The 27,221-nt window shown below is 40.4% G+C and overlaps 1 protein-coding gene across 1 annotated transcript in view; it reads left to right on the plus strand.

Moving 5' to 3' along the window:
* The window catches only part of efna5a (ephrin-A5a), a 70,237-nt gene extending 45,277 nt beyond the window's left edge, over nucleotides 1-24,960 (plus strand). Inside the window, exons 2-5 of the mRNA XM_053648849.1 lie at nucleotides 12,482-12,774; nucleotides 22,160-22,225; nucleotides 22,371-22,445; nucleotides 22,529-24,960. Of these exons, the coding sequence (XP_053504824.1) occupies nucleotides 12,482-12,774; nucleotides 22,160-22,225; nucleotides 22,371-22,445; nucleotides 22,529-22,653 (559 nt within the window). The 3' untranslated portion in view covers nucleotides 22,654-24,960. The remainder of the gene's footprint in view (nucleotides 1-12,481; nucleotides 12,775-22,159; nucleotides 22,226-22,370; nucleotides 22,446-22,528) is intronic.
* The last annotated feature ends 2,261 nt before the right edge of the window (nucleotides 24,961-27,221 follow it).

Genomic DNA, 27,221 nt, shown 5'->3' on the forward strand with positions numbered 1-27,221 from the left:
TAGTTTTTTCCAATTAGTCGTTGTGTAGACAACAAGCTGAAGTGCCTGGCGATTGGAGAGGCCCCCCGTGAGGCTTTGTCACCTGACACTTCCCCCACGCTAACAACCCCGTAAGAGGCTCTTCACATGACTTGAAAACATTCGAGTGGCTGAATTTCAGAGTGACAAGTGTGAAGGGACAGGAGCCAGCAGGCACAGATGAATGCTATGCATGGCAGCACTGAATGTTGGCCCAGCTTTTTCTTTTTTTTTTTTTACTCTGCGTATGTTATTTATTGTAGCGTTTGTGTACCATGATTTTTTTTTTTTTTCCGTGCCGATACTGATCCCTCAGAGCCTTTAGCTATAGTCATGTGGTCAGTTCGAGTTTCCCACCATTCTAAAAGACCACCAAACAGTTTCCTGAGCTGTATTGTCTGTATTATTTTTCTGTGGTTTATCGCTCCCAGTATACTCGGCTCACGATAAGGATTTTACGTCTCGCTTTGGGTGTGTGTGGGATCTTGTTGTTTTTTTTTTTGGTTTGTTTTTTTTTTTTTGCTGAATCAATGCTCACCTGCTTTTCTTTCGCACTGAAAGAGGATTAGAGAAAGTGCAAAATCATCAGCGGACCTTCGACCGCATTGCAGAACTCCTCAACCTCAACCTCAACACGTTCTCGGATATTTCCGAAAGCATTCAGCCGAAATGATACAGAGGTTATCGGACAAAGCAAGTCTGTCGAAGCATTTTTTGAGGAAAAGGTACAAATTGATTACTGTCGGAGGAAAACGAACAAAGAAAAGGCCAAACTGACTGAAACTGACCAACAAACTGAATGCTACAGACTCTTCAATGGCTGCTTAGCATGTTTCCTTGGTCTTTCTAACTTGGGACCCTTTATTTTTTCCAGCAGAAGATATCAGACCATTACTCATGCACTTTTAACCATAAAATATACTACATATACTATGTACTTATATCTTATTCATGCATGCTTGTAGGGCAGTACCGTCTCAAATCGAAATCTAAAGCTTTGGACAAAATGCAAATGACACATCGCCCTGCATCTCATATCATTGAGCCTCCACAGGAACACCCAGACATTTTAACATCCAAAATGGCTGCCCTGAACCTTTTTCTCCTAATTTGCATCTGCAATGTAGTGGCATTCTCACTCATTTCAAAAACACAAAGCTTCCACTCATGGCTCTGCTCCTTTCACTGCATAGAACACAATGCAAAAAGGGTCCAGATTCAATTTCTTCTTCATTCCTGAACAGTGTTTATCGAACCATATCTCTCTGGTATACAAAGTATACAATTTAAAACACTTTTTAATGTTCATATTTTCACAATTTTAAACTATTAGATTGGAGATTTTATTGTGACTGGTGAACAGAAAAGCTCTTTTAGAACAAAGATGGATATTTGTCTAAAAATACACATCCAAAATATATTAATCATAAGTAGACTATATAATATAGACTACTGACTACGTTTATATGGACAGCAGTAATCTAATTATTGACCTTATTCTGAATAAGACAGTATTCCGATTAAGGTGTTTACATGAGTCGCTTTTAGAATACTCCTTTCATGTTCAGGTTTTACATGTTATTGAACATAGATCGATTAACGGCACACGTCATTACGTCCCCACGCCATACCGTCTGAAGTTCCCTCCGGAATTTCACGTACCGACATACAGTTCTTCTTCGTTATGGTACCGTGTACAGTTTTGGGTGTTTCATTTTAAATTTTACGAACGCTTCAAGTGCGGTTAATTATTTGTCATGCTATACGTGCAAATAGACGACTGCTTGAAGCCGTGGGCTGCGTCCCAAACCGCGTACTTACCGTCTATACAGTAGCCGAAATACGTGTATTTCACTTCCTACTATACAGCAGGCAAGTACGCGGTTTGGGACGCAGCCGTGCTCTCTTGTTTGCCGTCAAACGGTTCCGCACTGTCGTGTGTGATCGTGTCCTGTCGCAAAATGCGGTGAAAACTCTCACACGACGTTAATAGTGTGATTAAGGTGTGTACATGTCTGTAATACGTGTCGATAATGCGACTAAAACAGGAGTACTCCACACGTCTTCGTTCGATTTGTGTTTACTTCCAGTATGACCTTAATCGGATTAAGGTCATCGATAATTGCTGTTTACATGCTAGTTTCTTAATCAAAGTATCGTCTTAATCGGGTTAATATCGGATTATTGTTGTACGTAAACGTACTGACTGTGATAAATTGTCACAATACATTTTTCTGAATTATTACTTTTTTTTTAATGTTCTTTAAATAACACATCAACTAATTGAAAGATGAAGGTTTGAATATTTTAAAAAGTTTTTTTTTAATGCAACATTTAAACTTATAGATCATGTTAATGATCAGGTATCATTGAAATGTCTTGTATCATAATGTAATTCCTTTTTTTTTGTCCTATCATCCACCCCTAACCATAAGCGTATAAATCACCCAGAAATAATACTCATATATAGGCATGTGTATCTCAGAATAGAGAGATTAGGGAACACATCCTGTAACATGCTGTACGAATAAGCACCTTTGCCTTTCCTTTTGTCTCAGAAAGGAAATCCAACCTGAAGCAAGCTCATGCGGGTACTGCTGACTCTAAACTATGAGCCAGAGCCGAGGGTGGACGAGCGTTTCTCTCCAGGCCTGGAAGCAGTTTTGCTGCGAAATGAATAAGCACAGATTCTTTGTGTTAGGTCAGGGTTTGTCAGTCAGGCGTAGGCTGGGACTGTTTCAGCAGCTTGCTGGATTGCTTCATTTTCCCACTTAACAGTTTATTGATTTTATGATTCAGTTATAAGCTCTCTCCAAGCACTTATGAGCTGCTGAAGTATTCGATTCAGTAAATGATATAATTTATACTTTATTAGGATTTTATTTGAGGCTTCCAAAAGCACTTCATTTTGCCTTGGGACCAAAACAGAGCTACAATTATGTCAATAAGAGCCAGATGCATTGGGCAGCAGAATCATGAAGTTGAGTTTCCATCCGTTTGAGTTGACTAATGAAGCTTCAGTAAGACTGACAGACTGGAAATGTGCTCATGTTGTGTGTGTGTTGTGGTGGGTCCACACTTTAGCACTCGAATTTTGTCAAAGGACTTTACCTTTGAATGGTGCTTAAAATAATGGTCCTTTCCATTCCTTCCCTTCCTTTTCCGTTCCTTCCCTTTCCATTCCTTCCATTTCCTTCCCTTCCCTTCCCTTTCCTTCCCTTCCCTTTCCTTCCCTTTCCATTCCTTCCATTTCCTTCCCTTCCTTTCCCTTTCCTTCCCTTTCCTTTCCTTCCCTTCCCTTTCCTTTCCTTCCCTTCCCTTTCCGTTCCTTCCCTTTCCTTTCCTTTCCGTTCCTTCCCTTCCCTTCCTTGTACGTTTCTTCCCTTTCCATAACCATTCCTTTCCGTTCCTTCCTTTTCCTTTCTGTTCCTTCCCTTCCCTTTCCGTTCTTTCCCATTCCTTTCTGTTCCTTCCCTTTCCTTCTTTTTCCTTTCCATTCCTTCCCTTTCCTTCCTGTTCCTTTCCTTCCCATTCCTTTCCGTTCCTTCCCTTTCCTTCCCGTTCCGTTCCTTCCCATGCCTTTCCATTCCTTCCCTTTCCTTTCCTTCCCATTCCTTTCCGTTCCTTCCCTTTCCTTTTCTTCCCATTCCTTCCCATTCCTTCCCTTTCGTTCCCTTCCCTTCCCTTTCTGTTCCTTTCCTTCACGTTCCTTTCCTTCCCTTTACATTTCCGTTCCTTCCCTTTCCTTCCCTTCTCATTCCTTTCCATCACTTTCTGTTCCCTTTCATTCCATTCCTTTACTTCCCTGTCTGTTCCTTTCCTTTTCTTTCCTTCCCATTCCTTTCCTTCCCTTTTCTTCCAGTTCCTTTCCTTCCCTTTCTGTTCCTTTCCTTTTCATTCATTCACGTTCCTTCCTGTTCCTTTCCTTTTCTTCCTGTTCCTTGCCTTTCCTTTCCTTTATTTTCCTCTCCTTTCCTTTTCTTCCCGTTCATTTCTTTTATTTTCCTTTCCTTTCGTTTTGTTCCAGTTCCTTTCCTTTCCTTTATTTTCCTTTCCTTTCCTTTTCTTCCCATTCATTTCCTTTCCTTTGCTTCCCGTCCCTTTCCTTTTCTTCCTGTTCCTTTCCTTTATTTTCCTTTCCTTTCCTTTATTTTCCTTTCCTTTCCTTTTCTCCCCATTCATTTCCTTTCCTTTGCTTCCCGTCCCTTTCCTTTTCTTGCTGTTCCTTTCCTTTATTTTCCTTTCCTTTCCTTTTCTTCCCATTCATTTCCTTTCCTATATTTTCCTCTCCTTTCCTTTGCTTCCTGTCCCTTTCCTTTTCTTCCTGTTCCTTTCCTTTATTTTCCTTTCCTTTCGTTTTCTTCCAGTTCCTTTCCTTTCCTTTATTTTCCTTTCCTTTCCTTTTCTTCCCATTCATTTCCTTTCCTTTGCTTCCCGTCCCTTTCCTTTTCTTCCTGTTCCTTTCCTTTATTTTCCTTTCCTTTCGTTTTGTTCCTGTTCCTTTCCTTTCCTTTCCTTTATTTTCCTTCCATTTCCTTTCCTTTCCATTCCTTCCCTTTTCTTCTCTTCTCCTCCCTTCCCTTCCCACCACTGCCACATACACGATAGAGCTAAAAGGATTTTTTTGTGATTTTTCCCAGACGCATAAATAAACCAGCCGTTGCCAAACGTTTAGCGAGTAGACATGTGTCTGATTGTGATTAGACAGGCCAGGAACAACGTTAATGTTACAGTGGAAAGACTTAGGGATGCACTGTAAGTGCTATAATAAGTAAGAAGGAGGGCTGATGCTCACAGCCTGTACCACAACTGTCATATCTCCATTTCTCGCTGTGCGTGGGCTGGATGAGGCCCTGCCGTGCCTGTCACTCGACTGGACAGTGTATTAATACACAGCGTCATGTGTGTGTCAGCCTTGCTATCTCACCATTCTGCTCTGTTGCTGTTCTGCCTGCAGGGCAAGGACACTCTGTAAGTCCATTAAAGCGAGAACAGCCAAAGAATTTGTGGGCTAACAATAGAGTGGTAACTACTGCATAGCAATAACACTTTCCTGGGACAACGGGGTAAATGTGGTGGCGTGCAGTTTACTGAGTAACACTAATCGCTTTAGTCTGGATGCTAAATAAATAACTGTGCATATCTGATGCATTACAGCCCTGTATTATTGTGCAGCTGAACTCAGATTCATGTCTAATAAGCTAATCAAGCACAGCCATGACGATAATATGCCTGCTAAATGTCCTTCATCCTCATCAAACAAAAATAGCCCAAATGTAGATTTTAATATGTTTCTATTACAGGCTGCAATCGAAGACTTCAAAACGAATACCACAGCAATTGCTGTGTTTTGAGCTGGGGGATATTATCTTACGATGTCAATCACGCAACCGCGGCCCATGCACAATATTTTCTCAAAAGAGCTTGTTGAACTTGGAGCCCTCGGGTCAGGATGTAGATATGAGAGCAGGGTTTTGTGGGATCGTGCTAGAAATGACTACCTCCTTTCCAGAACACACTGTGTTCAAGACCTGGAATGCCCTTGAGTCAGATTACAGAAGCAACTGTCAAAAACAGATTTTTACTGTTCAGATACTACTCAGATAATCATTTCGTGTTTAAACAGAAAACATAACACGTATTTCAGGTTTAGGCTTAAGTTTTTTTGCTAACGTTTGATATGAAACTTTCTAAAACCTTATTGTGTGTTATTGCCGATTGATAGCTAGCTAGCTAATTAGCCATAAGAGTGGCTAGCTGGCTGTTGTTACACCATGATATAATCACTGAGTATTTAAACACAAGCAAACAGCCAGATATTAATCGAGGTACTTATCTACCATCACAAAATCGAATTTTTCTTAAATAACATAAAACACTGCGAGGCGGTGTTATGAAGTGGACTTATTGTTACCACGGTAACAATAAATTGATTATTGTAAAGTTGATCATTTTTTTTAAGAATAGCACTTCAGGATGTGTTTTTCTTTCTTATACCACAGCAATTTCCAAAATATATATATATATATTTTATTATTATTAAACCGTGACACTTAAAACTATTTATTGTTACATATGTTGGGGATCGACATATGTAACTTTTTTCTCTCTCTCTCTCTTTCTTGAAGTTAAAACGACCAACAAAATGCAGCTTGTCATGTAAGCGAGAAACTTTGAAGCATAAACTCGTATGTCATGAAGACTTTGCCATGTGTAAAAACGTAAAGTTACAGCTTTACCTCTGACTTTTACAAAGTGCTGATACTGGAGACTCCGCCCATAAATGTTAAATAAATGTCTTCTCGCAAAAAAAAAAAAAAAAATCTACCATACCAACAATTACACGTTTTGAATCCATTTATATGGAGTGACCACCATCCCTCATGGCACTCATATCAGAAGGAGTGCATTAATATAAACCTGCTGTCAGAGCAACAGATCAACACCTTCTAACCAATCAGAACAGAGAATTCAACAGCATTGTTGCATAAGCTGCCGTAACATTAACTAACTTGACTGTGTTCCTCACTGGCTAATTAATTGTCATATACTTTCAGATGTAAAAATGTAAGTAATTAAGTTTGGATTGTAATTTTTAAAGGAATTTGGCAGCCCTAGTAGCCGATCTCCTTTTCCCGGTCGTGTCCGTCCATTACGCAGTGCTCTGATCGGAGGAAAGTAGGACAGAAGCAGAGGAAGCTGATTTATGGGCAGGTGCTCTGTCCTGCTTTATCACCTATCATCAGATGGAGATGGTAAATCCTGGTGTTTATGAGAGGAGTGTGAGGGACCTGGCCAAGCTGGGGAAGGAGTGGACTTGGCTCAGAGCTGAAGTGTCAGCTGCCAGGCCGCATTCTGGCCGTGTTGTCCGTCCTGAGCACTCTGACTGAAAAAAAGTCAGTCGGAGGGAAGTGTTGTTCCTCGAGAAACGGTGGAAGTTGAACGTCTCGGGCAACATCTGTCTGAATCCATGTTTCTCAGATTACTGAGAAGTTTGCAAATGCAGAAACGTTACAGATCGGTTTTCAGTCCGTTTTCTGCGTACTAAGGTTTCAGGAATTCTGTCCCAGCATCTCTGATGTATGCTGCATAATCATCTGTGAGACAAATCTGGATTTTATTTGCTACAGTTGAGTTATATATGACTGTAACTTTCCAAACCTTTTATGCAAAGTTGTTCGATTTAATATGTAAATGGAGGAATGCTTCAGAAGATGCCCCATCAAACCTCTTTAAGCTTTCTAATTAAGTTAAAGCTGGTCTTACAATATATAGAGTGCAAATTATGAATAATTGGCAACTCTCCAGTGCACTCTGCATGAATTTTTTCTCATTTGATGTCATTTGGGGTAAAGGTCACGTACCCTCGACAGTCACTAGGTTTTTATCGTTATGTCTGAGTCTGAGTGAAGTACGCTTGGTGACTAGACGGTAACTCCAGTAGACATCAAATCAGCATGCGCATTAGAATATCAGGCCACACCCATTAAGGCAGTTCTCAGATCTGTCTGATATCTTATACTACTTTCTGTAAAAGCCTTTGACTGTACTATGAAAGAGTGTGCGTGGTTGCGAGCATGTATGTGTGAGTGTGTGTGTGCTGGCTGAGGGCCCTGTGGGCCAGCCGGCCAGCTGATGGAGGAGGTTTTGACAGGCTCTGAGGGGAAAGCCTGGGCAGGCCAGGAGAGATTGAGGGCACCAGGTGTCTGGGGCCTGGGCATGCTCGGCACTCCGAGGGCGCTCTAAGTTTAGCTGTTACATTACGTTACATGCAGTGTTTTTCTGTAGCTGCTGCATTTGTTGAAGATAAAATGGTCCGCCAGCCGGCATGTAGACCACCCTCTCACTCTCTCCGCGCTCATTTCGACTCTGCCAGAATAGATAGCATCCATCCACCTCAGCCGATCGATCCAGACCGGACTTTTTAAAATCACCTCTGCATGGCAGTTTCAATACACGTTACACTGGTGATAGTTTTTCAAATTGCACATCTGAACACCACAGAAAATTAGTCTGGCTTGTTGGTACAAAGCCAGGGTTTGTGGCTAACTAACTGCTTCCTTTACTGTAATTGATTTGCCGTTGACTCGGTGTGTGTGTGTGTGTGTGTGTGTGTGTGTGTGTGCAGCTTTTCTCAGACTGAGAAAAAGCCATCAATGGGAGACACTTTTTCCATCAAGTTAGCCGCAGACTCCCATTTTAGCCCCCGTTGCTTATTTGTTTTGCGGAAGGGGTGATCTGTTCATGTTTGCCCTGCCAGGAGATTTAGCTTTTCACTGAGTTAATCACACTTCCTGTATCTTAGTGAAGTGCATAACCTTTTTAGACACCCCAAAGATGGACGACCCAAGGGTCGTCCTTTTTAGCCTCTGCCGAATAATAGGGCCTCCATTAAAATAATAAGCACTCCATGACCCCCTGACCTTTGTTTCTGACCTCACAGGAGAGTCTGTGTTCATCAGTCTCACTAGAGTGTATTTTGTGACAGGCAATTTTCCTCATCAATCTAGTTATGGGAGATTGATAGAGCACTGAGATGCTTCTTACTCAAGTTGTGCCACTCTAGGTAATGAGGTTTTTTTATTTTTTTATTTTAGTGCAGTAGATCATTTCGAAAGGGAGCGAAGCGACGGAAAAACTCAAGGTATGCGGACTTTGAAAGCTCTTTTATGTTCGTTGTAAGCTTAACATTGTGAGACAGCACCATGGAAACCGTGCGTGAAGGTCAGCCGACAGAGTGGCGTGGGTCGGCGTGTGTCGGTTGTCAGCCCTGAGGGTTAACCGAGACAGGAGTGACGGAGTCTTGCTGGGTGGGGAGGCGATAAATGACACTCGTCATGCTGTGGCACGCACTCATCGCTAACCACGGCGGCATGAGAACGGCCAGTTTTACAGACACAGTTCGGAATACCTTCCATATATTGTGCATGTAAAACACACACCAATCTCACCCAGACTAATAGAGCCATTCCCACTAACTCACACGATGGTTCTGTGGTTCTACGCAAGGTTCTGTGCTAGTAAACGGAAAGCTGTCAGGTCAAAGGTGACCCTGTGACAGCTAAAGATCTATAGGCTCTTGAGATTGTAAATTCAAATCCCAGAACTCCCACAGAGTCATTTACCCCCTGAGGTCTTGAGTTTAAACCCAAGGACTGCCACTGTTCAACTCTTTTGGTGGTTAGTTTTAAATCTCAGAATTGCCAGAAAGCCAATGCTGGACCCTCAACTGCTCAGCTCTCTGCCTGGTTTGCAAACCGCCTGAGCTCAGCATCACTTTGAATAAAAGCATCTGCCAAATAAATGAATGTTAACGTTAATGTCGTACTTCTTTCTTCTCCCTATCTCTGTCAGACAGCCACAAAAGATTTGTCCAATCTCTGATGTAGTCCTTTTTTCCATAATTCAAATAGAGACACATCAATGTGGTTTTCATGTAAAGAGCAATATTTCTTGTCTCTGTGCATAGAATTCCAAGAATGAGTCTTTGTTCTATGGGAAATACACAGAACAAGGGAGCTGTCTTATTTATTCATTTTTTTTTCTCCCCCTCCACCTTCATCTGCCTTTTGAGGCTTTTGCCAAGTACGCCCAGCACGGAGCTCTGGCAGACTATTGTGTGGGTGTAACGTTAATGCTTCTGGACAGACATTTGTTTGGAAGGAGTGGATGAGTGATATGTGAAGCGCTGGAAGATGTGCCGTTGCGTCCGCTGGGTGAATGATGGGCCAACTGTGCAAGATCGCTCTAGGCCTGCTCAGGGAGCTGTAATACGAGATGGAGGCCCTCCATCTGTGGCTCTGAAAGGGCCACCAGGCCAAAGGCTTAGCTGACCTGTGCCCAAGGGAGCCCTGTCAGTAATCATCTAAAGAGCTCCCTCTAGTGGCCTGGGAGATTAAGCGCTTATTGAGTGAGAGCAGGTGGGCGAAAGCCCTGGACATTCAGCTCTCATCGCAGCTGTATCACAGATTTCTCAGTGAAGATCAGCCTTTCTAGCGCTGTCTTATTATGGCCGGATCTGAAATGTCATAGTGCGCATATTACTCGTACTACTTTTCGAAAATGAAGGCTTTCCTTTCCTGTCTTTCTCCACCACTTCACTGCATAATTTGTTTGAGATTATCTTTGGGTCACAGAAAGTGAAAATACTCAGTATAAAGTATGTGCTGTTGCAGTACTGTATAAAAGTCATTTTGAAACGTTTTAAATGTCTAATATAATTTCTTTTTATCCGTTTAAGAAGAAACTTTGGTTCTCTGAGACAGTCTCAAGTATCTCCGCCATTTTTCAATCCATTGCTGTATGTCAGGAATGTGACCTTGTGGTGACCCGTTTTCAAACATGAAAACACCGGGAGAGCTTTCACAACCAGTCCTCTGCCTTTCTTTAGATAGTAACTTGCCCCGGTCATCACCTATCCAACCCAGGTCACAGAGAGAGATGTGTGGGAATAAAGGGGATTAGCATCATGGAAATACTGTGCTACGTTTCTGCATTTGTGTTAAGTAGCGGTGATAGATGGCCACTTTTTTTTTTTTTTTTCCATCTTAATGACAGATTGAGATTGCATTGTGTGCCTTATTGACCAGCTGGCATCATCACTCTTCAGCAAATGAATAGAGAAATGAATTAGTGTCATGTTGATGAGTTGTTTGTTTTGTTCCTGTAGTTTAATGGGGTCGGTTCTCTTCAGGAATCACCAGAGCACATCTTATGGTCACTGACGGCATATAAGAGAAGTGATCTATGCTTCAGTGTGATGATGAAAATGTTGCAGTGTGACAACCTTAATCCTCCGGTTTATTGATTTTCTGATATATGACAGTTCCATCTTTTTTGCTTTGGGCTGCGTGGCCCAAAGAGCAGAATAATCCTTTGCTGTTTGTTTTCTGAGATTATTTGACACAACCCCTTGCCTCGGTGACCCAGGACAGACAACCACTCAATATCCTAGAGCAAAAAGACCTTTTCGGGTCTTGCTCGCCGTAATCCTGTGTGACAGCCTCAAAGAAGCGCTGATAGACAAGTGGATGTTTGGGTGCTTGGACTGGGATCATGTGCCACTCTAATTTGAAACTCTGATTGGGGTAAAGTAGGGTTTTCCAGGATGCAAATCGCTGCATAGGCGTAATGAACACCAATTCAGTCAGCAGAGCTGTCTTGAGGCTCTGAGACACATGTCGATGATGTCTCACCAGCGCCTGCCTTGAGCAGAAACGCCCCTTGCTGGAAATGTAAGACGTTAACGATTTGGCCACGGAAATGGCTGACTTTTCACCATCTGTGACCCATGATGGATGGAACGGCAATGAAGAAACGAGAAATCGAAACATACCTGCTGGCCCGTCATAAGCAGGACCTTGTTATGTTAAGTGAAATGCATATGCATGATGTGGAAAAAAAATTTCAAAGTATGGGCAATAAAAAGCACTGAAGTTGAAAGAGACAATATTTTTTCCTAGCCTAGTTTTCGCTTTTCATTAGGATGAAGTAGCACCCTCATGAATAATGGTTCTCGAATGTAGCTCGAACAAGTTTTCTGCATAATGACCTTAAGAAACACGTACTCACAAACACACACAAACTGACAAACAGCAGGCACAATCAGTATCGGTGCATTTGAAACGCACATAATGATAATCCAAGTGCTCTCGAGCTCCATCCGGGCTCAGTGGTCTTTTATTGTATCTAATGAGTGGAAATCTTTGTGCCGATACACCGGCGGAGCTCCTGTCCACAGCGGGATCTCAGCGTTAACCTCACATTAGTTGTGAGCTGCAGGGTCACTACTGGGTGTCTGCTTACTCGAGGTTCTTTTACTGGGTTTAAAATCAGCCGATGCTCTGATGCATCGCTCCGAGCTACAAAACACCTTCATCTCATGTTGTTTCCTCATGCATGTCCAGTCACTAGCACATGATCCCATGCTGTAAGCCAACAGAGTTTAGCTGTGAGTCCTGACCCAGTTCAACTCTGCTGCAACCTTATATGGTGCCTTGGGGAGTACATGTTTTTAAAAAGCTTCCTTATTCTTCGTTCACATGTCCATTCACACCACCATCCCACTCCACCCCCCCCCCCCCCCCCCCCAAAGCCCCCTCACCCAAAAGGTCCTGCTTGGTTCTTTTATTTCCACCATAAACAAGATGTAAATCTTGGATTAACGGGCTGCTTCGGCATATGGAATGCACATCATTCTCGTTTCTGAAATTCCTCTGAGCGTCATTATTCAATTTGTCATATTTTACCCTTAAAAGCCTCATCATTTGAAGACTCTAAAGCTCCAATGTCAAGGATAGGATTATTCATTTCACCACTCATCATCGCCACACATGTTTTAGATTCCTTCCTGATATATATGAATCTTTATTCCTATATAAGACGTATCCTTCTTCCTCTTCCTTCTAGCAATGGATTTTAAATTTATGTCTCTGATTCGCTTTTTTATTTTTTTTTTAAATAGATTTTACAGAGGTGACTACCACCTTGACGTGTGCATCAATGACTACCTGGACGTCTACTGTCCCCACTACATGGACTCCGTGCCGGAGGAGAGGACAGAGCGCTACATGCTATACATGGTCAACTACGATGGCTACAGCTCCTGCGACCACACATCGACGGGCTTCAAACGCTGGGAGTGCAATCGGCCCTACTCTCCCAATGGGCCTCTCAAGTTCTCGGAGAAGTTTCAGCTCTTCACACCGTTTTCGCTGGGCTTCGAGTTCCGACCAGGCAGAGAATACTACTATATATGTGAGTAGTCATGAACTAAACCACATAAACCACATAATACAGGTACACACCAGGATTATTATCATTAATGAAAAGTAAAACTGTAAGAAACATTTTTGTAAAAGAAAAAAAAAAAAATACAACTGACTAGCATTGCTGTCTCACAGCTCCAGGGTCTCTGCTTTAATCTCGAGCTCAGGTTACTGTTTGTATGGAGTTTCACATGTTCTCCCCATGTCCATGTGAGTGTGTGTGAATGAGTGTGTACATGATTCCCTATAAACGACTGGTGTTCCAGGGTGTAGTCCACCCTCGTGGTCAGTGTTCAAGACGTGGGCTCCATAACTCTGACTCAAGATAAAGCGGTTACTGACTGAAAAAGTAGTAAATAAATAAATAAATAAATAAATAAATAAATAAATACAAAGGTTGCAACCAAGTGTAACAGCTAAATGTGCTAAAACTAGCACAACAAAAACACTGACATCCAGTGAAAAGATCTCATATAATGTACCTAAATGTGTTATGTATTTTTTATTATAAGATTGCAATAAACCAAATGTAAAACATTTTTTTTTTTTTTACTAATTTCGAGACAATTTAAATGGTCTTATCTTAGTTTCAAGCTTGAAATGACTAAAATGTCATGAAATAGATTTAATAAACATATTCGGTTGGTTTATTGTAATCTTAAGAAATACTAGATCAGTTCAACTATCCTCAGGATATTTCCGCTTGCTAAAATGTAAGATTTTTTTTTTTTGCAGTGGGGAATATCGCGACAAACTGAAATGAGCACGTGATGTATTTTACATTTTGGTATTTTTGGTGAATTATGGTGAATATTATCTCATTTGTTCTCATTTATTTTGGTTTTAGAGAGAAAGTAACTCAAATGTTATAATCTTACTACACAAACATGATGGTAGTACATTTCAATTTTATTTGTAAAAAGCGCTATACAAATAAAATTGAAATGTACTACCATCATGTTTGTGTAGTAAGATTATTCTATATGCGTCACTTTTTAAAATTTGTATAGTTTACATTATATATATATATATATATATATATATATATATATATATATATATATATATATATATATTTGATTATTTGATACATTATATAATATGATTTTGACTTCTCATGAAAAAAAAACCCACACTAGGTTTAATGCTTCTCATTATTTATTTTTTTAACAGAAATGTTTGGCCCTTTTAACATTGTAATTACAAAATCTGATCTTGCAAATTGATACATTCTTATACAATTTTTTTTTTTTTTTATCACACGTCAGTCATGTCCTCATGCTTACATGGCAAAATTTTGGGATAAGCAGTTGATTCCAAGTAGAGGGAAGAAAAGCTGTTTCTGAGAATAAGTTTGTGCTTCAGCGATCCTGACAAAACAGACTGAAACAAAAACATGAACCCTGAAGAAAAACCGTCTTTCCTGTAAGGCGTCTTTGTTACTGCCTCGAAGTTTCAGCTTTCGCGTGCTCACGAGAGGCCTCTTTAAAAACAAGCATCTAAACCAGTGTTTTTACAACTGGAGTCAGATCCCTGTAGAGCGAGAGGCGGAAGACAAAATAAGACGCAGGAACGGTCTGACTGCCTGGACAGCTCGGGCTCTGGAGATAGCTTCACTTATGCAGGCGCACGCAGGAGATTTGGAATTAGCATGATTCGTCCTGATGAACTGACAGATCATGTGGGTGCGTCAAAACATCCCAGTTGTTTTCGTGGCGTATAAAAAAAAAAAAAAGGCAGAGAGAAGGAGAATACACAGTAAACAGTGATTAGGTGTGAGATCACAACAGATCGAGAGGGGTTTTTTTACATGGCGATGTATGAAAGGAATTGCCACGATGTAAAATGGAGCTCATTATCCTGAGACTTTGAGTCAGAACAGCAGGACATGTAACCAGATGAAATGTTGGAGCTGTCAGGTAATCGGAAGGTTTTACAGGAATAGGCAGTGCGAGAATATGAGCCTGTGCACAGCCCACAGCTCTTTCCTGTGTGACTCAGTTTTATGACTCAACAGTTGCGGACTCGCTTTAACAAATAGCCAGTTACTCCGACCTACGGATGCAACCGAAGGGAGGATGAAATAACAAACAATCTGTCAGCAGTCAGGCATTTTTTGGCTCATATTGGAGTGTACAGTCGAGTGTTAAGGTAATCATACACCCACATAGCAGGGAATTTAATTTCAAGCAGAAAGCAAGTGCTTAGATTGCAGTCAAGCAGATCACATCAACGCCAAACACTTCAGAATTGCGTGTACAACCGAAAGCGTGTAAGCTAAACAGTTTTGGACAATTGGGTTACTGTGAGTGGCGAAGCTATTAGTTGTTAGTCAATACATTTTCCATAATAATGCATTGATATGGGAATTAAGATTGGTGTGCTGATATCCAATAATGCCACATACTTACGCATCTCCTGAAGCCAGTACACACCAGATCCACCTGGATTTGTATAACATTTATACATTCATGTAATTAAGGAAAATTTTCTTGGTCCTATGGGACATAAGTGTTAACACTAAGAGTAGTTGAAAACATTTAACTTGAACTACAAAAAACAAATACAAAATACAATAACAGCATCATTAAATATTAGAAATATTCTTTAGTTTTGTACAATTCTTTGACTTTGATTAGATCATTTTTTTTAACTAATTATCTGCCTGTATTAATACGATAATATGGATATTATTGTATATCACAAATGGTTAAATCTAAAGGTATGCAAGTAGTTAAAAAGTAGATCTTTACAATTTTATAGAGCCCAACCTCTCGATTAAAATATGTGTCTTGAAGGATTCTCTTAAACTGTTTTAAAACATCTACTCAGTTCAAACTCGCTCAATCAACATTAACAAAAACAAAGCAAAGAAGAATAGGAAGCTTCCTTTGGTTAATGTTTGTAGCTGTCACAAGAAGTGACCTCCGTCATGGATTCCACATGACGTTTGTAGTTAGCTAGCTACATTTTCTGGTTTAATGTAAGTAACCAACTACATTTTCCGATTTATTGCGTTTTCGCTAGCTATGTTTATCTTATTCAGTGTAGATTAGCTAGGTATGTAGCACTGATTTAATGTAGTTTAGCTAGCAACAGTTGTCTGATTTAGTGTAGTTTAGCTAGCAACATTTCTCTGATTTAATGTAGTTTAGCTAGCAACATTTCTCTGATTTAATGTAGTTTAGCTAGCAACATTTCTCTGATTTAATGTAGTTTAGCTAGCAACAGTTGTCTGATTTAATGTAGTTTAGCTAGCAACATTTCTCTGATTTAATGTAGTTTAGCTAGCAACAGTTGTCTGATTTAATGTAGTTTAGCTAGCAACATTTCTCTGATTTAATGTAGTTTAGCTAGCAACATTTCTCTGATTTAATGTAGTTTAGCTAGCAACATTTCTCTGATTTAATGTAGTTTAGCTAGCAACAGTTGTCTGATTTAATGTAGTTTAGCTAGCAACATTTCTCTGATTTAATGTAGTTTAGCTAGCAACATTTCTCTGATTTAATGTAGTTTAGCTAGCAACAGTTGTCTGATTTAATGTAGTTTAGCTAGCAACATTTCTCTGATTTAATGTAGTTTAGCTAGCAACATTTCTCTGATTTAATGTAGTTTAGCTAGCAACAGTTGTCTGATTTAATGTAGTTTAGCTAGCAACATTTCTCTGATTTAATGTAGTTTAGCTAGCAACATTTCTCTGATTTAATGTAGTTTAGCTAGCAACATTTCTCTGATTTAATGTAGTTTAGCTAGCAACATTTCTCTGATTTAATGTAGTTTAGCTAGCAACATTTCTCTGATTTAATGTAGTTTAGCTAGTAACAGTTTTCTGATATCATTTATTGTGGTTAGATAAACGTTGCTTAATGGTTTTCTTTAAAATAGGTATGCGAATGTGAGCTACATTTTGCAGGTAAATTGTAATTAGTAAAATTATATTTAAAGTAGCTCGCCAATTCAGTGCTAAATCAGACCAGCCACAATATCTTCATATCTTAATAGTTATAATTTTTGACATTTTTTGTCTATTTTTTACTGTAGCTGCTTGATGCTTATTGTTAGCATTATTCTTTGGTTAGTTGGATTTACGTGTCTGTATATCTGCATGAGCTACACAGTGTGCCTTTGTTACAGCCTGTGATGGTTAATCACTGCAAGTGAGAGGTCGCTCTCGGAGAGCCTCAGGGTGACACACTCGGCCTCAGAGCTGTCAGTCACAGGCCTGGCCTACTCAGGAAACGATCAGTAGGGATCAGAGGGCCGGCCCCTGCGGGGTCAAAAGTGACCATGTTCCGATGGTTGCGGTCGAACTCTTGATTCCTGAATGGCTTAGGGCGGCATGTTTTTCCAATATGGTCTGGGTGGAAGTCTGATCTTAATCTGGGAGGATAGAAATCCAATTTCAAGGGAGTTTTTTTTTTTTTTTTTTGTCTCCCTCCATCCAACTATATTATATGAGGGCTGGAGGTGGGGTATGTCGAGAGAGCTGATGGCAGTGCTCTCTGTCTGATATGAGCTCGCTTTATAAGAATCCATGCATTTCTACTGATTGCTCGGATTGAACGTGGCAGTTTTAAGATATGCTGTTTTGAATGAATGCCTATATTTAACTTTATGTTGTGGTCTCAGAGCATAAGAATGTGGCGGAACAGAAGACAGCAGGGCGCCTTATCTCACAGATGGGCACCAATCCATCTTCCTATCATTTATCAGACCTCTCGGTTTCATCTTGTCTGATCTCATAGCTGAAATAGTAGTGTCTACAAGGTTTACCCGTCTTAAGTGTGGACGCTTGGCTATGCTACGGACGTAATGTCTGCTATCCGAGTCTGGAGACATGAAGAAGCTGCTCAGGGTTAGGGTTATGTTTGGCAGCATGCAATGGTCTTGAGTCCTCAGAGCTTGGGTTAGTCTTGTCTTGAGTTGTGTCAGAACCTGCACAGTGAGGTAAGTTACATGATCCAGGCTGACGAAGACATAAGTTCAGTGATCGACTGGACTCAAGTGCCTTTTATGCAGCACCCACATATTTATCTTCATGCCGTATGGACTGGAATGTTGATAGCTGTTCTTTTTCACGATCGCAAATTCTGAAAGGCAAATGAAGGCGCCGGGGGTCTGTCGTTCTTTTGTAAACGTGACAGGTACCACTTAAAACAGGAATGAAAAATTGAAGGAAGTAATTTCGACTAAATCAGCAGTGACATTCTGTAACTGAAGAAAGACTCTCAGTGCGTACTGTAAAAGTAGTAAAAGATGGTAATAAATAGAAGGCGGTGCTGGACCCACCCAGAGCCGTGCCAAATTTCTTACGGGATGTTTCCAATCAGTGCTCGGCTTCGGCTGTGAACGGGGCTGGACTCAAGACGTGAGGCAAAAGGCAAAAAAGTAAATACGCTTGTGGGGACACGATTAAGGGTTTACAAACCCCCAGTGTGTCCCTGTAGACGGAACATAAGTGCTTTGATTTAACCCATCCTCTTCCCACAGTATGGAAGGAAGGATGAAAGGGGAGACAGCAGGCAGATTAAGAGCAGCTGGAGACCCCACACAGCAGAGTATCATGGGGGTCAGGCCTGGCAGCGACGCATTGCATTCTGGGAATATACACCAGCTTCAGGGATTAACAAAATGTCCACACTTCATATGCACATAGACTTTTGGTCATAATTCTAGCTTATACATGTATTCCTACTTGTATGTAAGGTCTTTCTGTGCATACCCATCTCAAACCACATCCAACTGATTTGTGGTTGATCCAGTAAGCGATCCACTGTCATCTATAAACACAAGTAAATCTTCTTTACCATATAACACTGGAGCATTACAGAAGCAGCCATTTTGGATCACTTTGGTATGACGTTTTGGTATTTCTTTGTCCTCACAGCCCTGTCTCCCAAAGTTTTCAGGGGTAATTGTATGCAAAAGCTGGAGGTAACATGAATGGTAAAAAAGTTCAGCTTTAACTTCAGTCCCGATCTGCCATGTCGTCATGCTTTAAGGTCTCTCCCAGCAATTTACTCAGTATGGGTATAACTTCCTATCCATACTGTCTACACTGGGAGTCCATTAGCAGGAGAACGAAAATAATATAAATCAGAACAGCATGATCACAAAGGCTGATTAAACGATTGTGTTGAACTATCAGCTAAGCGAATAGTCCGTATGGAAAATGTTGTATAATGTCGATTTTCGATTGAAATACCACTTGAGACCACTTGTAAACCTGACATTAGTTGGTAAGCAATTAAAAAAAGAAAAAACAGATAGTGACCGGATTGACGTTGTACATCTGACTCCAGCAAAATCAGTGGCATTGATTGAATGGAGGTCGTTTGTATTGTCAGTACAGATCTTTGTCTAACAGGTGTGGCGTTTATCACCTATCATCTGCAGCTGTCGATGTTATTAGCACCCAATAGGACTTTAAGTAGCAGGTGTTGATGTATGTAGTAGCCAATCAAGATTTAGAGGCAGGTGGAAATATCATGTTCGGCCAGAAGAGGTCAGAAAGGTCATCGGCACTGTAAATGTCCCCCACACGGATGTTTAAAAGCATTTTGTTTGTGTTAGTTGTGACCAAGACAAGCTATTTGACCTCTAGCTGGTCAACTTTAAACCACGTGATGATAAACTAAAACTATCTTTAACTAATTGAATAAATTAAGGTCTATTGTTTTGCAGGTAGTTCTGTGTGATTTGTCATTGAATGGAGGCCTTTATTTGAAATGTTTTTTTTCTCTTCATTTCTCATTACACAGTCACCTTTACGTCCTGTGTGATCTGTGAGAGAAATAGCACAGCTCTCTCTCCTTCCCCACATTCCTCAACCCTCATTTGCATTAACTCCTGACAGCAAGAGATTACATTACCTGCTGCACAAAGAGAGGGTGGGCAGTAAAGGCGCCGGTCTTCCTGCTCCTTTTTAAGCACTAATAGGCTTTCTTTTATGGAAAGGACAAATTGAGAAACATGGCCCATGGCTGACAGGGCGGTGGATACAGTGTAGTAGTACTGTCCGTATAGATGGCTAGGAAATGAAATGAATGCTGATTACGTTTTCCTTGGAGGCCTGTGTGCATGCACAGGCATTTAAAACAGACCTGGGACATGTACAGAGCTTGTGACATCAGCAGCTCTGCATAGGCAGGTAATGGCTCAGAGGAGACAGAGTTCTCGAGAATCAAAGTGCATTTCCAAGTGGTTTGTTTTCTACCACTTCGCCATTTATGATACAACACAACACATTAGCAAGCCAGAAAAAGGGATCCTAGTTGAGGATAGTATCGTTCTGATAATCTAGTTTTTTCCCCCCTCTTCAGTAGTTGCTAATGACACTTTCACAATGTTTATTGATTCTTGAATAACATTTCGACCGTTTGCAATATTAGCATCACGTTTAGAAATAAAAGTGTGGCTTTGCTTGTCTTTGGGGTGTTGCTTTCTGTACCTTAATTATGTAGCATTCACCTGGAAAAGTAAATATAGAGTGCATTTATAGCTAATTTAAGGTACTATCTTGGTGCTTAATACATAATTCTTTATTTCTTTCTTTCTTTCTCTCTTTCTTTAGTAAACACCTTATCCCTTATCATACGACAGGTACCTACCAGGAAGGGTAAAGGCTAGCTCATGATTCCTCAAGCACACATGTAGCCAGCCATCCATAAAACACTTGAAAGAAAGTGCTGTCCACCATCTTCATTATACATGAACTCACAAATGCCCATGATTGGCTAGTGTTGCTGTGATAGATAGGGGAGAGAGTATACTATCCCTCCCACCCAGACAGTGGGACAATTTCGCTGTCTTGAACTCCCTACCATGGATAGCTTTGGCATCTCTGGGATTTGGACTCGCAATCTCAAGACAGCAGAGAGAACACGTTTCTGTTGCACCACATGGGAGTCATAAATTTATTTATATATATACATATATAGTCTTTCTTGACATCAGGCTACTACTATGCACCAACATACCTGTCAGCCAATCAGAAAAAAAACTACCAAGCAAGTGATCCAATCAGGGCACTGGATGTTGGAGTGTAACAGCTAGCTTACGCTTGTATACATGCAGTGCATGAGATATACAATGGCATTTAGAAAGTGAGGTCAGGTGTTCCCCTTCAGAATAATGACTCCAGCTAGCAGAGATCCTAGACTATGCTAAATTACAAGACAGAAGTACTATTCAGACAGGATTCGTTTCCCAGACGTCGGTCCGTTATATAATGTTTGTGGAGGATGTCTGTTGTAATTAGGATTCTCACAGGATAAGCGATCTCTGTATAAATTCCGTCCTACACACACTTCATTGTAATACAAACTGATTTTCTTGTGTTTATTATAAGCTCTTGTTGGGTTTTCGGTGAGGGGGGGGGGGGGGGTCGGAGGGTTGTATGGTTGGGGGGGGGGGTCACATGACCATAACTTGCTGTGCCTGTGCTCTAAACATCCCTAAAAACCACCCGAAGCATCACTTCTCAGACATGCCCTTTTAAATGTCGTCTATATTATTTATCGTTCTGCGTTTTTGTTCTGTGAACTCGGGTTCATTTCGGTTTCAGCGGGAAACCATAGAAAACAGCATGCACTTCCTAGAGTGTGTTTATATTGAAGAAAGAAGAAGAAGAAGAGAAAAAAAAAACTCTTTTTCCCATAGGATATAATGGAATCTTGATCAATTTGTTAATTTAGACTGGAGGGATTTTACCTCTGAGTTTTTTCGCCGCTCATATTATAGTCCATGCAGTCCGTGAAATTTACTGACATAATTTGAGTGATATTACTGACATGATGGATGGGAATAAAATCCCAGAGATACTCCTGTAATAATTACGTTACCCTGCCTCCCCATGTAACACTAATCCAGTCCAACTTCAGCTTAACTAGCCAGCTAATTCAGGAAGAAAAAACAGTTTCGCCTCATAGTGAATGAGCTGAAGTGTCAAAGGTTGGGAAATGGTACAGCCTGCTGTAGGGGTGTTCAAAACTGTGATTTGGCTTTTCTGACATGGCTAAAGAAACATCCATCCATTTTCTGTAACGCTTATCCTACACTGGCTCGCAGGGGGCCTTTTTTAATTCATAAACAATTTAATTGTCCGTGTTACCTATTCAGATAGTTTCGTCCCGTGTGTTCTCGTTAGTTTCCATGACAATAATACTCTTCACGTCTGTTATTCTTTTTCTTTCACACACTATTTTCGTTGCTTTATGATCACATGCTCATGAGTTAGACAAGCCTAGGTGGCCACATTTTTTAAGCCTGGGTTTTATATGGTTCAATATTTTACAGTAAACAGAAGTGCTCTGACTTCACATGTGGCATGCATTCAGCGAGTCTAGTAGTAAACATCTTAATTGTTTCCACAGCCTCGACAGTCGCTGAGAACGGGAGAAAGACCTGCCTGAGGCTAAAAGTTTTCGTCAGACCAGCAAGTAAGTTTTACGAGTTCCTGGTGGGCTTCATTTAGCGCTGTTTTATCTGTGAGTAGTTTATCAAGACTGGGATAAGAGCGGTGAAACAATGACATCATCACAATGACTTGTCCCAATAGCAACCTGTTTTATGTTCCTCTCACAGACAACTGCGTGAAAACCGTCAGCGTACATGACCGGGTCTTTGACGTCAATGACAGTAACTCAATAGAGCCGAGAGGTTTGTATGTTCAGCTACTTTCCCTTTGGATGGTTTTGTGATCCATTTTCCCAAATAAAAAAAAAATTCCCATCTCCTTTCAGACGATACGAGCCACGAATCGGCCGAGCCGTCCCGAGGGGATGTGAATTCTGCCGGACGTGTACGTCTGGCTGGACTCCCGCTAGCTTCAGTCCTGATCATCCTCATCTCTCGCATCTCATTATAGCGGCCTACGTGCGTGTGGGTGCAGTAACAGGTCCCAATCTTTACGCAGAGGAGGACTCTTTAAAGAGCACTTTTTTTAAAAAAAAAAAAAAGGTAGACATCAGAGGTCCTCATTATTTCCACTGAGATTCAAAACGTGTTCCTTTAATGAGAAGACGCCAGAACTCCCGTCGATGAGAGGGGAATCTTCTCATCTGGGATGCATTACAAGATGGATTTTGGTGGATATCGGTCCACAACCCAGATACTTGTATATGCATACACACAACTTCTTTCGTCAAGCATTGACTCACCTTAAAACGGAAGGTGGAAAAGACATATATACTCATTTGTTGTTGTTTTTTTTTCTTTCTGTTTTGTTTTTTTTGGACATTATTTCAGTAAAAGCAATGGCAGACTCCCATCGACATGTTTATGAGCCAGGTGTCTGATCTATGGAAACGTGGGAACATTTTGGACACAACTATGTACAGGACTGACGGAGAACTGGTTTCAGAGTGTTCCTTGTATCAAAAAAAAAAAAAAGAGAGAGAACGAGATCATTTTTAACGGGGCAAGTCTTTACCTGAGGACTTTGTTGTTTTTAAGGAGTTTTCTTATATAAAAAAAGAAATAAGCACTCGTCTGTTTTGTACATTGTGTACAGTTTAAAAAGCAGAATACAAAGTGGAGACTGTATTCTTGAAGTGAATAAGTGCTCAAGTGTAGTAGCAACAGTGGTATTTTGTTATAGAGTTTGGAGCCTCACTGATCAGTTGTTTAAGTGAATATACTTATTTGTTTGACAAAAAGCATTTTTCCCCCCCTATTTATTACTCATTATTTCACACACATTAAATAGTGAGGACCCTGCGTTCACACTAGCAATTGACGAATCCCTGGTGTCAGTGTGGGCGTGGCCTGTCCAGTTTGGTCCATGATCCATCCATCCATTTTCTATACCGCTTATCCTACTGGGTCAAGGGGAATGGGGAACATCAGGCACATGGCTGGGTACATCCTGGACAGGTTGTCAATATCGCTGGGCACATTCACACACTATAGACACTTTGGACATGCCAATCAGACTACTGTCTTTGGACTGGCGGAGGAAACCCCCGCAGCACGGGGAGAACATGTGAACTCCGCACACAAAGGGCAGCGGCGGGAATCCAAACCCCCGACCCTGGAGGTGTGAGGCGAACGTGCTAACCACTAAGCCTGTGCGCCCATTTGACACAAAGGACTTACTGTTACTATCCCAAAGTTGATCATTTTAGCAGCATATAGCAGCATGTGTTTTTACTCCCTTATACCACAACGATTTGCCAACTAGACTACGTTAAAGAACAACACTTTGTACTTTTTTATCCATTTATTTTTGCGGAACATCCGCAAAGTTAATTCCTGTAATCGCTTACGTTGCAGCAGCTATAAACAGTTGTTCCAACAGCCTCACCGGTTAATAATAAATTTAAAAAAAAACGCAGCTTGTCATGTTACCGAGAAACCACAAAGCATAAACTCCTCTGTCGCAAAGAGTTTCCTGTGTCGGAAAGCTTCACTATATCAGCAATTACACATATTTTTGTGTTTTTTAAAAAAAAAAAAAAAAAATCTGATTATGTTGATTGTCCACCATACAAGTCCCTGTGAATGAGCTGTTACTGTAGAAATGATACCGTATTAAAACAAGTGCATTCATATAAATGTGTGATTTGTAGCTGTACTACCGTCAGAGCTAATAATGTATAAAAGATTAATCACCACATCTGACCAATTAGAAGCCAAACTTCAACAGCGCGGTGGTACGAGCTCCAATAAGAAATGGTACTAGTCAAACTGTTTACAGGCTGGTGTGTATTTTATACACATCACTTCTGTTTAAATTGTAGTACATTTTTGCCTGAATAGAAAGGAATTGAAGTTGTGAATACAGAGATATTTGAGAATGATCGGTCCAAGGAATTTACTTCACTTGCCTTATATATGAAATCACATCATATTGAATATTGAAGTTTGCTTGTGACCTTTTTTTTTTCGTCTTGCTAGTGTGAACACAAGGTAATGAGATACATATTAAAAAATTATTATTATTATTATTATTATTATTATTATATTTTTTTTTTTATTAAAAAAAACCTCGGTTTTGTAACCATAATCCGAGTTAGAAATTAGGATAGGTTAAGCCATTTGAGTCGGGTCCGATTTTTAAGGCGAGCGGAACATTTACTAATTGATTGATTTACAATTTATTGGCTTAAGTGTCATCCTAAAGCCTATGATGGGAATATCACGACCATTTAATATGCTCTCATTATCACCTATTGCGAACAAAACCATAAAACATAACACAATGCATAATCGGTGCATAGCTGACAGCATCAGGGAATTTTCAAACATCTCGAGTAAGTGTATAGATCATTGTTACACATCTTTCCGCTTCTTCAGACGTAAATACGATACGCGCGTGGTGAGGTGATGCTGACAAAGCAGTGCGCTGTAGCCGTCCCTGGTGGCAGCTGGAAGCCTGGTGTGATTTAATAGACTGTTTGAAGTCGTCCAGGGTGACAGGAATGTGGGCCACATACTGCAGCCTCGTGTGGGTCATTTGTGGAATTAAAAATCGACTGGTGCGTCAGACCATACCGGTGTCCGGTTCAGTGGTAGGCTAGCGTTACTGACATGAACTCGGACAAGTGGGGGAGGGCGGCAAGAGTCTTTGCTGCGATCAATAGTAATGTGGTTTACAGATTGAATAAAATGATAAATATTTGCCTCAGACGCTGTGCTGGTACAGATTTCCAGTTCCAGATTTCGCAGTTTTACTAAATAATCAGAACTGGAATTTTGATGAAACGTTTTACAGAGAAATTAGTAGTCGTTAATGAATGTTATTCATTAGTAATTAATGAATGAGTTAATACAATCTCATTCCTTTCAGCTTCTAAAGAGCAACTATTTCTAGCTCTGCAGCCTTTTGTCGAATTTTAATGTTGAGATAGAGTGACAGAACAACTCAACAAAACTGAGCAAAAACGAACGATTAAAAAAGGGGGGAAAATGGTGTAAATTTCATTTTTGGCTCACGTTCCTTTAACGGATTTGTTGATTGGAGATTTATGCAGTGCGCTGCTATAACAAAACTATCATCTTTTTTTTTTTTTTTTTTTTTTTTTAACGTAGGAGCATATGGATCCTAATTTTATGGATACCGTGTATCCGTAGGTCGTCTATGTGGTTATATGATATACAGTGATAATACGAGTGAGACATTTAACATACAGGAAAAAAACAAAAAAAAGAAAGAAAAAGATGCCACAGTGTTCATGTTCATTTCTTTTATATGTGACACTAATGATTTTCCTGTGCATGACTTAAGTGGTGTTCTGGAGCTTGGATCAACATAAAAGTAACACAAGTGGGCGGTTTGTAGTTTCATGCAGTCGGATATGAATCGTGCAGAACAAAGGCCAGATGGTTAACATGAGACCGTATTTAGCACATTCACTCATTTTCAGGAACTGCTTTATCATGGTCATGGTGGTGTAAATGACTAATTTGTTAATATTTTGGGAAATGTTGTCACTACAGTTGTTAGAAAACATTGCACAAACCAAAATATTAACCATGTGGTCAATACGGTTTTACAGTAACCCCTGTTTTCCCTGCTCAAACACACACACTTCAACTCAGGGGCTCAGGAAGAGGGTGTGTTCGAGCAGGAAAACGAGAGTAAGGAATGTAAATCTGGACCACTTGATTGGTCATTGAGGGTTTAAGGGGTTCATTATGAATTAGCTGAAAGAAGCAGTGCGACTCCAAAACATCTGGAAAGTCCTTGTATCTGCAACATTGCAAAGTCATTTATAACACAACTAGTGCAAGCATTTGTTCCATGTTAACTGTAACTTGCAGCTTTGTCACTTCGTTTCTGTATAATGGAAGTGCTTGTTAAAGGGGTAAAGAAATGACAGTGGTCATGATGGTCTCGTCTGTTTTAACTATAGCCAAGCATGAGTCATTGCACCCATTATTGTTTCGAATTGTTGCATTTCCCCTTAGCACTGTGACATGATCACGTATGTAGTTCCGCACTCGCCCTTTTGTAGACTTGGACCGTCTTGGAGAAGTTTGTCTCGGTCCCTCCGCACGCCCCTGCGTCGGTCACCTTCACCTGATGCTTGAGACCTTCTGCTTTATGTTACACACATTTTTATATCCACAAATGCCATTGTTTGTAAATACACTTGTCAGAGCAGCTAAAACTAATTAAAAAAAAAAAAAAGATTAAATAAATCTGTCGTTGTTGTAAATGTGTCTCTGTTGTGTTGTCTCTCAATTACAAACCACGCACTTGAAAAAAATAGGGCCTTCTAAGACTCTAAATGTTTTTTGTGTGTGTGCGTTTTGGGGCCAAAATCACACCTGAATACTGCGTCCGATGAATTTCTTCATACAGGAAGCGTCTTGAAGCTGGCATTGCAAACAAAGACTTCTCCACTAAGTATTAAATAAATTTCACTTAGCGTGTTCAATACTTTTTTCCCGTGTCATTCCACTTTATTACACATAACCTTTTTTTATGGA

This window comes from Ictalurus furcatus, chromosome 18 (assembly GCF_023375685.1).
Source record: "Ictalurus furcatus strain D&B chromosome 18, Billie_1.0, whole genome shotgun sequence".
In the NCBI taxonomy this organism is placed as follows: Eukaryota; Metazoa; Chordata; class Actinopteri; order Siluriformes; family Ictaluridae; genus Ictalurus; species Ictalurus furcatus.